This window comes from Ranitomeya imitator, chromosome 5 (assembly GCF_032444005.1).
Source record: "Ranitomeya imitator isolate aRanImi1 chromosome 5, aRanImi1.pri, whole genome shotgun sequence".
NCBI classification, from domain to species: Eukaryota; Metazoa; Chordata; class Amphibia; order Anura; family Dendrobatidae; genus Ranitomeya; species Ranitomeya imitator.
Window position 1 is genome coordinate 610,313,419 of NC_091286.1, and position 11,224 is coordinate 610,324,642.

Genomic DNA, 11,224 nt, shown 5'->3' on the forward strand with positions numbered 1-11,224 from the left:
AGCCTGAACGCCAGTGCTGAAGATGGAGCGGTGCCGGAACGAGGAGCACATGAATATTGAAAGTGCCGGGGGGCCTGAGGGACGGAGAGGTGAGTATGTGATTTTGTTTTTTTTTATCACAGCAAATGGGGCAAGTGTCTGTATGGAGCATCTATGGGGCCATAACGTTTGTGCAGCACTATATGGGGCCATAACGTTTGTGCAGCACTATATGGGGCAAATATCTTTATGGAGCAAATATCTTTATGGAGCATCTTATGGGGCCATAATCAGCATTTGTGCAGTATTATATTGGGCAAATATGTCTATGGAGCATCTTATGGGGCCATAATTAACCTTTATGCAGGATTATATGGGGCATATTTTAATATGGAGCATCTTATGGGGCCATCATAAACTTTATGGAGCATTATATGGGGCTCCTGATTCAATATGGATATTCAAAAACACTTAACCTACTGATGTCTCAATTAATTTTACTTTTATTGGTATCTATTTTTACTTTTGACATTTACCGGTAGCTGCTGCATTTCCACCCTAGGCTTACACTCGAGTCATTAAGTTTTCCCAGTTTTTTGTGGCAAAATTAGGGGGGGTCGGCTTATACTCGGGTCGGCTTATACTCGAGTATATACGGTACTTATTGGGTTAATTAATTTCACATTTTAACAGACTGGCGCTCTACAGATGTGGCGATACCAAATATCTTCATATTTATTTATTTATTTTAAATAGGGTAAAAGGGAACCAGTACGCCAATATTGGGAAAGGTGTTAAAGGTACAATTTTTCATAACACACAAAGTTTTGCTCATTTTTACTACATTTTTGCTAGCGGTATGCAGACCTGAAAATGGCCAATTTATAGTTTCCATTTTCATTATATATTTTTGATCTGCTGCTACTGGTGAGGGTACAGATGACAATCAGCCCTACAGGTAAGAGTACAGGTGACAATCAGCCCTACAGGTAAGTACAGATGACAATCAGCCCTACAGGTAAGTACAGGTGACAATCAGCCCTACAGGTAAGTACAGATGACAATCAGCCCTACAGGTAAGTACAGATGACAATCAGCCCTACAGGTAAGTACAGGTGACAATCAGCCCTACAGGTAAGTACAGATGACAATCAGCCCTACAGGTAAGTACAGATGACAATCAGCCCTACAGGTAAGTACAGGTGACAATCAGCCCTACAGGTAAGAGTACAGGTGACAATCAGCCCTATCTTAACATGTATTAGCAGTAGCAGAGGGTCACCACACTTAATTCTGTTGAATATTAAGTGATAGATAATAATAAATGAGAATTACGTTTGGCCTGTTGGTTCGGACCTCCACAACAGTCACAGCCTCCTGTGAAAAATTTCTCCCCCGGTCCTAGGTGCATTCAGAACCAGGCGATACAGGATAACGGCCAGGCTTACCCGCAGCTTGCCAGCTGTCTAGAAATCAATGCTCTCATTGAAGATTTAGGAAACTGATGAACATTATAATATCAGTGAAACCTCTGAGAAACAGTCGTCAATATTTCAGGAGACCTGACGCTCGTTCTTCATGTCTGGAGTACGGGATGCATCATGTTGTCACCGCACCTGCAAGCTGCATCCTCTCCACTGAAGCCAAGGACAACAATTTACCTTCTGCTCATAATTGGGCAGCGTGTCTTTATGTATGGTGATTATATCCATCCAAGAGTAATTATTTTCTTTGCGAATCTTGGCCAGCTCTGGATCCGTCTCATAATTATCAGCATCCAACTGGTGAGGGGAAAAAGAAAAAAAAAATACTGAAAAAAAAGTGCAAACACATGTATTGCTGTGAGCATAACAGAGCGCCGCATCCAAATAACGTCTCGGTAACAGATGTTACTGGGGCATGTGGGGGTGGGGAGCAAAAAAAGAAAGAAAATACAGATTACAAGGAATCGCCATTCTACAAGTGGCACCAAACCCCTGACATACTGTACGTCTATACGACAATTGTCACATTTTGGTCTAGTACACCATGACAAAACATTTCTTGGATTTTTGGTAGCATTTTGTACATTTATATAGAAGGGAGGTGTATTCGATTGGCTGGCTTATCCAATGAAAGTCACCCTTCAATTTTCTTTACCGATTGATGCCAAATATGTGTTATATGTGTGATCTGTCCAAAGTTTGATGAAGCATTAATTATATGCATATGGCGTCTTAGGCCTCGTTCACACATTCAGTATTTGGTCAGTATTTTACCTCAGTATTTAAGGCAAAACCAGGAGAAGAACCATCAGAGGGAAAGTATAATAGAAACATGTCACCACTTCTGTATTTGTCACCTACTCCTGGTTTTGGATTACAAAAACTGAGGTAAAAAACTCACCAAATACTTTAACGTGTGAACATGACCTTATATACACTGGCCTGCCCACAGAGTTTTTGAAACAGATGTTTCAGGAAAATGTCAGCAACGCTTTTCCTGTTTCTTCTTTGGTGTCAACACACTGTTTTCTCAACATCTTTGCGAGCAGCTTCTTTTTTTTTTGACCACCCGGTAGCCACATGAAGAATGGTCAGGTCACTTGTTTTAGCCACTTCACAGCTTTAAAGCCTGAAGAAACTAGAAGATATGCACTGCAAATAGTCTTGACATTCATTCATTTTGGTGTTTCTTTAAGGCAGGTTCTAGTAGAAATCCAGCTGATAAAAAAAAGGCCTATAAAGGTTTACCAACCTAAACTTTCATTTCTGTAGTGGCTCTATTGCACCGCAGGTAGCCAAATCTAAAACATTGAGCAATATGCACACTGTCAGGATTCCTCTCTGCTGCCTGCCAGTGGTTGTCAAGTGACGGCAAATATGCAATTTACATAGACAGTTAAGTGCTCACACCTTTTCCTGACTAGAACACAGAGAGGCGGTTCAGCACCTGACAGCCAGTTTGCAAATTGCACAGTCAGGATTCAGCTATCCCTTTAAAATACAGTAATACAAATCTCAATTTGAGCCCAGTTTCAGCGCCCTTTATCCACATTGGGCTACAATGATTGTTATAAGGGTGGGTGTAATAAAATTCTCTTTATTTCGGGATTTGTGTGTAATAATAAAACAAAACAAAAAACACAGCACACTACTACTTCTCAGTGCTGCAGGTCCCTCCCTGTAGATAGATCTCAATATATGGAGGTAAAGGAGAAACAAAAAGAGGATGAATTAAATAAATGAGTGAGATACACAAAAAGAAAGGAGAAATGGGAGATCGAGACAAAGAACCAAAAAAAAAAAAAACTAGGAAGAAAGGGAAAGAGAAAAGAAAGGGAGATAGAAGGGCAGAAAAGAGATCAGGGGAAAGAAGTTAAAGGGAACCTGTCATCCCGAAAATCGCGGGTGAGGTAAGCCCACCGGCATCAGGGGCTTATCTACAGCATTCTGCAATGCTGTAGATAAGCCCCCGATGTTACCTGAAAGAGGAGAAAAAGACGTTAGATTATACTCACCCAGGGGCGGTCCCGCTGCTGGTCCGGTCGGATGGGCGTCTCTGGTCCGCTGCGGCGCCTCCCATCTTCATTCCAAGACGTCCTCTTCTGATCTTCAGCCACGGCTCCGGCGCAGGCGTACTTTGTCTGCCCTGTTGAGGGCAGAGCAAAGTACTGCAGTGCGCAGGCGCCGGGCCTCTCTGACCTTTCCGGTGGAAACTTCCTGAAGAAGAAGCCATGAGCTTCGAAACGCGTTGAATAAACCACCCGAACATCTTACAAGTATATCTGGATCTATTATTTGTCGCAGCAGCGCGGATGTAATCCACATTTCATCTATTATAACGGTTCTGAGAGGTCGCAGCGCCGACCTGTGGATCTGCAGCAGCTGACAAACTACACGCCTGTACTGTGTACCACCAGGTGAGCAGTTCTCTCACAATTGATTAGAAACAATCCTGGGGATAAGACCCTATTTGCGCTTTTTTGTCTCCTATTTTTCTATATCAGATTTTTCAGGACACTTTGCAATTCTTTAACATACGAAACTGAATTTGGTTTTGTAAATTAATAATAATTGCTGCTGTATAAAGGAGGGATACAGAAATATTTTTAGACGGTTGTGTGAACGGTCAGTGTAAACTTTGGTAATTTATTAATCAAGTTCATCAATAAGTGACAGGAGACTTTTACTGTGCCAGAGACTAAGCTGCTAACAAATCAGTCACTGAAATCTCCAAAATTTTCTGGGTGGTTTTGATCGGGCATTTGATAAAAAAAAAAAAAAAGAAAGACCCCCTGAAGCTTTGTAAACCTTCAAATTCTGCAAATCACCATGTTTCCAAGAGACAACTACAGCACAGCAGAGACATGGTGCTGGTCTAGGTCTTGTGTCAGGAACCTGGGTCCTAGTGATGTGATTTTTAAAATAAAAATAAAATAAAAAAAAAATCACTTGTAAAAAAAAAAATTTCTTTTAATTTTTTTTGTTAAATATGGGGGGGAAGGGGGGGTAGGGGGGGGAAGGGGGGGTAGGGGGGGGGGGGGGGGGAGGAACCAAAAAATGAGCCATAATAATAATTAAAAAAAAAATGGCTTGAATTCAGCCTTTGTAATATATTACTACAGCACGTTTCTATTGCCCGAGAGCAGAAATTGCTTTGGGTAAAATAAAAAGCTATAAACATGAACAGTGAATAAATGGCCGCATATTTTTTTTTTTTTTTGCAATCATCATCGTCCATGTTCCGTTTTACTTTGTAGAAAATGTTGAAAAAAAGACGTGCAGTAAATGATGACGGTGCAGTGATGCCAGGTGACTGGGAACTCCGGCTAGTGAGGCATCAAAGGCAAAGTCATTTATTAAATGTGGTCGTTCACAGTCGATTACTCTGCACCCTGAAGCTGAAATACGAAGGTCGTTAGAAATCCCGGAGACGTTCCACGCAGGATTCTGTCTTTTCTTCCCTGAACGCACATTTACTAAATGTCTATTTTACGGTTGATCCTTTATCAGTTATTGGGGGGGGGGGGGGGGTGACTGTTTATTCTTGGCATTTCGCATTACTCATAAATTTTTGGAATCAGAATGGGCGCCAGAGAAGCCATAAACGTTTCATGCACCGGGTTATACCATGGCCCGTTGCTCAGACACACAGTCATTGAGCCAAAGGACTAGATGGTTATGAGCCCCTGCGTCCTTATTCAAATCTGAAAAAAAAAATATTGTCCATTAAGGACCCAATTTACATTTTTAATTGTGTATTCAAATTTTCACACCCTGGAACAAGCAAAAATAAAAAAGCCCATCCAAAATTTAATAGGAGTCAATTTATCATTTGCGTCATTTTTTGTCTTGTCTATTTTTTTGCACACATCAAAAAATGGAAGCACAAAGATGCATTTTTTTTTGTCTCTCTTGGGCCTCTTTAGAGTAATCCTTTCAGTGAGCTTTCGAATGTCGCGCACTCGCCTTCAACTTCGCAAAACCAAAACTTCTGACTCGGTACTCTACTAGAGGACAATCGATCAATTTTCAAGATTTGAAAACAAACTTAGTTAAAAATATCTAAATAATCAAAATGAAGCCCCTAATTCTGGAGAGGGGGCAAACAAAATCATGGAACGGTAAAGGGGTTGTCCAGTTCTTTTTTTGCAATGATGGCCAAGCCTCAGAATAGGTCATCAATGTCAGACTGGTGGGGAAGCGACGCCCGGTACCCCAACCGATCAGCTGTTCCCAGTACCGGCCGGGTGTGGTCCGCTCCGAATGTGGATCTGCAGTACCCCGATGTGGCTGCTACACAGCGGACAGAACGGTGTAGTTCTACTACGTAGATGACTACATTTAGCTGGCAATGGGAACCACCACCAACCTCCTAAGGATAGGCCATCAATACAAAATAGAGGACAAGCCTTTAAGGGTATGTTTCCACGGTCAGTAAACGCTGCGGCTTGGATGCTGCGTACTGCTGCAGCGTCCAACCCACAGCAGCCAAATGTTACAGCATAGTGAAGGGGATTTCATGAAATGCCATCTCCACTATGCGTGCACGGACGCCTCGGGTTTCCCTGCGGAGACTGACATGTGGCACTTCTTTCCAGACTGCAGCATGTCTATTTATCTTGTGGATACGCTCCGTCTCCGCAAGATAAATATCACTGTCCAATGTATAGGATGCGGTGATTCCGCACGGTTCAATGAACACATGCGAAATCATCGGCGTTCAAAAGTCGGGAGCACTTTGGACGGAGTGGACATATGCTGCGTCCAAAACGCTGCCAGTTTCTGACCATGGAAACATAGCATAAAAGAAAGGCTCAAATTAAATAATGAAAAGGTACAAAAAAAAATAAGTCAGAGCCACATGCCCCGTAGGTATCAGTTATTTGCTCTATGTACTGACTGTTCTAGCAGAGAAAACAGACGTCACGGTCTCCTGATCCGGAGACATCCCTGACTCACATCATGCCCCTCGGCTCAGAGCCCGAAGAATGAAATGAAAAGAAAAACTTTGACCTCATTTTGGAAAGTTGCTAAAAAGGCAACAATTAACAATTTCAGGACTGACCCATTTTGGATCTTCAGGATAAAGTTTTGTTGTTTGTCTTTTTTCCATTTTCACTGTCACAATCAAAAAAGCTGTAACATTTTTATTTTAGCTTTTATGTAACCATATTAGTGCTTTTTTTTTTTATCAGCGACACCATACTGGGGTCCATATAAATTATTGACCAACTTTTATTAACTCTTTATGGGAAGGAACAGAAAATAATCAATCCATACCATTGTGTGGTACATATAACTTTGTGATCATTTTTTATAGGCAGAGAGATGAACAAAACACATCAATTCTGGATTATATATGCATTTTTTTCATTATTTTTCTTAAAGGGCTGATTCAGAATTCTGATTTTTCAATGTATGAGAAAAACAAACCAATTATTATGATCACAATGTGGTGTAAGCGTCATCTGAAGAAAAAAAAACAAAAACATTTTTACAGTCTGTTTTTCATGGGCCCATTTATTTGTGTTGGCAATTTTAATTGACCCCCAGATCAAATAGGCGGCGAGAGGAAGCGACTGTTCTCCGTCATGGTCTTTATGTACGACATGGTGCGGTAACACTTCACCACGACACACATGCACAGTGAGGTGCACTCTGAGGTTAGAGACGCAGTACTGGCAAAAATTGTACCCCCTGCACCTTTGTATTTCTTCTTTAAAACACTTTGGATATGTGCCCATGGGGTCATTTAGACCCCAGTGCCGCCACCAAATTTTCCCAGGTGAAGCCGCATCAGGAAAACGCTGCCAGTCGTCTTCATGAGGCAGCTTCGCTGTCGTTCTCGTTCATGTAGGATTTTGGTTTGTGCTTTTTATGGGTAGATCGTACATTCCTTATAGTCTATGTTGTAGTTCACATATCCATGTATTTTTTGTGGCCCAAGAAATCTCCACCAAAAATGGAGAGATGTCTGATTTTAATCCAAGTCACGGATCAAACTCCCCATTGGAAGTCTATGGGTCCATGTAAAAAAGAAAAAGAAAAAAAAACGGGAAAGCACTCTGATGCCATCCGTGTGCAGTCTGATTTTCACATTTGTTTCATAGAAGCTTGTGAACTTCTCCTATGCAAAAAAAACAAAAAAAAACTGGTGAAACTGATGGAAAAACCTGACATTGCCCAATCACTGATAAAAATCTGAATTTTTTATGTACAGAGAAAAAAAAAAATCACCCAAGTGTGAATGAGACCTTACACAACTGCAGAGACAGCAGAAGAGCCAAAGCTAATGGCCTGGAAGTGATGTCCTCTATCCACCAGGCCCCACTGCACAGCCATAACCACAAGTTGGCCATAGGAAGGGCGGCCATTCCTGCAGATTAGCCGTCAGCGCTGGACCCCGGTGATTGCAGACGTGCAGATCTTTTCTCTCTAAACTCCAGACTTACCAAGGTTACAGACAAAATAAGCAGCATTGCTAAAAATCCGTACTGTAAACCATAAAACCACAGCATGGTGGCAGCAAAAGGGGAGGAAGGGCAACTGGCAGCACGGCAGAAAAAAAATAAATGAATAATAATCAGACTTTTCTGTGATTTGCTTGTTTTGGTCACTGTATCTAACAGGCTCCAATGCCGGTCCATTCACCTTCTGAACTGCAGCACCAGTATAGAGATGGCAACAGTCGCCCTATAGCCCCAACCTTAAAGGGGATGTCCCCGGGAGCAGTTTGAAAATAATACAGTGTGCTGTACTCACCGTCCCTGGGTCCACAACATGTCTCCTCCACTGGCACTGGCTGCGCGGCTAATATCCCACCAACTCTGTGGCAGTCAATGAGCTCAGCGGCTCTGCCAGTGTAGATGGATCACCCCGCGCACCGCCACTGATTGCCGAACACCTGAGACTTGTGGTGGACCTGGGGATGGTGAGGAGATGTTTGTTTGTTTCTTTATACTCACCTATACCAGGAGATTAAGAGAAACTGAAAGAACAACCCCTATAATGCATAAAGGAAAAACCTGGGGCAAATATGAACCCAATTATGCCCATTGCACAGCACGTACAGCCCGTCCTGCAGACTGAGGTCAGATCATCGGGATATAGCGTTTCCTAGATTCGGCGCAGATTTCACTGCCAGAAGCTGCTCTAAGGTTTATAAAAACTGGAACAAAAGTAACCAATTATTTATATACTAGATTGTGGCCCGATTCTAACGAATCGGGTATTCTACAATATGCAGGTCCCCGTAGTATATGGACAATGATGATTCCAGAATTCGCGGCAGACTGTGCCCGTCGCTGATTGGTCGAGGCAACCTTTATGACATCATCGTCGCCATGCTGTGCCCGTCGCTGATTGGTCGAGGTGAATTCGCAGCTGACTGTGCCCGTCGCTGATTGGTCGAGGCGAATTCACGGCAGACTGTGCCCGTCGCTGATTGGTCGAGGCAACCTTTATGACATCGTCACCATGCTGTGCCCGTCGCCTGGCGGCCTCGACCAATCAGAGACGCGGGATTTCCAGGACAGACAGACAGACAGACGGAAAAACCCTTAGACAATTATATATATACTAGATTGTGGCCCAATTCTAACGCATCGGGTATTCTAGAATATGCATGTCCCCGTATTATATGGACAATGATGATTCCAGAATTTGCGGCAGACTGTGCCCGTCACTGATTGGTCGAGGCAACCTTTATGACATCATCGTCGCCATGGCAACCATTATGACATCTACGTCGATACTGTGCCCGTCGCTGAATCAGAAACGTGGGATTTCTACGTCCTTTATGACATCATCGTCGCTGTGCCCGGACCAATCAGAGACGCGGGATTTCTACGTCGATACTGTGCCCGTCGCTGATTGGTCGATGCCGCCAGGCCTCGACCAATCAGGGACGTGGGATTTCCAGGACAGACAGACAGACAGAAAAACCCTTAGACAATTATATATATAGATAGATAGATATACACACACACAGACATACATACTGTACATACATACTGTACATACACACACACACACACAGAGGCCGGCATGACCTGTATATGATGTCGGGCACCTTAGTGTAAGATCAGTGATCCACAATCATTTAACCCTTTCAATAATGCCCTTCGGTGCCCAAAACAAGGAAGCAGAATGAGTCTCCCCTATAACGGTTAGATGGCCAATCAGAGTTCTGCTTTTATGTTTCCCATACAGTATGGCTTTATGAGAGGGGAGCGCTGATTGGCTGCAGTGTACAGGACCACTATGTATACAGGGGTCGCTATGATCAGCGTCATTACACGTGCTCCCTACTCTCACCTTGCAGTAGTACACTCCCAGCTGCTGCAGCTCCTGTTCTGTCGCCGGCTGGTTCGGCTGCAGCTGGTGAGGTTTCCTCTGGTCCTCCCCGGAGTCGTCCATAAACCAGGCCTGTACCATATCTCCCCGGGGTCATGTCACGCGCATAAACAGAGACGAGAGTGAGGAAACAGGACATGAAGTAAAGCCCGTCCACCACCCTCTGCATCAAACTAGTGTAATAACGGAAATGTCGCCTCTAATAAGGAAGCCATATTGTTGGTTACCACGCGCAGCACTGGAACTGTCGCCAATAAGAAGGGAGCACATTCGTAGCGCCGGAAGTGTCGCCGATAACAAGGGAAGAAAGCCATTTTATTGATTACCTTAAACGCAGCACCGGAAGTGTCGCCGATCTGAAGGGAGACATTTTGTTGGCTCCCGCACACTCAGCACCGGAAGTGTCGCCGTTAATAAGAAGGCGGCCATTGCGTTGGTTACCACTCGCAAACACCGGAAGTGTTGCCGATAACAAAGGAAGAAAGCCATTTTATTGATTACCACAAACGCAGCACCTGAAGTGTCGCCGTTATGAAGGGAGACATTTTGTTGGTTACCGCACACAGCACCGAAAGTGTCGCCGTTAATAAGAAGCCCATTGTGTTGGTTACCACTTGCAGCACCGGAATGTCGCCGATATAAAGGGAGACGTTTTGTTGGTTACCGCACACTCAGCACCGGAAGTGTAGCCGTTAATAAGAAAGCCATTGTGTTGGTTACCACTCGCAGCACCGGAAGTGTCGCCGATATGAAGGGAGACATTTTGTTGGTTCCCGCACACAGCACCGGAAGTGTCGCCGTTAATTAGAAGGCCATTGAGTTAATTACCACTCGCAGCATCGGAAGTGTCGCCGATAACAAGGGAAGAATGAAAGTCATTTTGATGGTTATGACATGCGCAGTGCCGGAAGTGTCTCTGTCCAGGAGCTGCACGGCCATAGTATTGGTCATCATTAGGGTTGAGCGAAACGGGTCGAACATTTTCAAAAGTCGCCGACTTTTGGCGAAGTCGAGTTTCATGAAACCCGATCCGACCCTGTGCGTTGTCGGCCATGCGGCACGCGACTTTCGCGCCAAAGTCGCGTTTCAATGACGCGAAAAGCACCATTTCTCAGCCAATGAAGGTAAACGCAGAGTGTGGGCAGCGTGATGACATAGGTCCTGGTCCCCACCATCTTAGAGAAGGGCATTGCAGTGATTGGCTTGCTGTCTGCGGCGTCACAGGGGCTATAAAGAGGCGTTCCCGCCGACCGCCATGTTACTGCTGCTGATCTGAGCTTAGGGAGAGGTTGCTGCCGCTTCGTCAGAAGCAGGGATAGCGTTAGGCAGGGTCCATTAACCACCAAACCGCTTGTGCTGTAGCGATTTCCACTGTCCAACACCACCTTCGGTGTGCAGGGACAGTG

At 44.0% G+C, this 11,224-nt stretch overlaps 1 protein-coding gene across 1 annotated transcript in view; it reads right to left on the reverse strand.

The window, feature by feature from the left end:
* The window catches only part of ADI1 (acireductone dioxygenase 1), a 28,706-nt gene extending 18,639 nt beyond the window's left edge, over positions 1-10,067 (reverse strand). The window contains exons 1-2 of the mRNA XM_069728042.1: positions 9,780-10,067; positions 1,641-1,760 (exon numbers count right to left, since the gene is read on the reverse strand). Of these exons, the coding sequence (XP_069584143.1) occupies positions 1,641-1,760; positions 9,780-9,899 (240 nt within the window). The 5' untranslated portion in view covers positions 9,900-10,067. The remainder of the gene's footprint in view (positions 1-1,640; positions 1,761-9,779) is intronic.
* Positions 10,068-11,224: the final 1,157 nt, after the last annotated feature.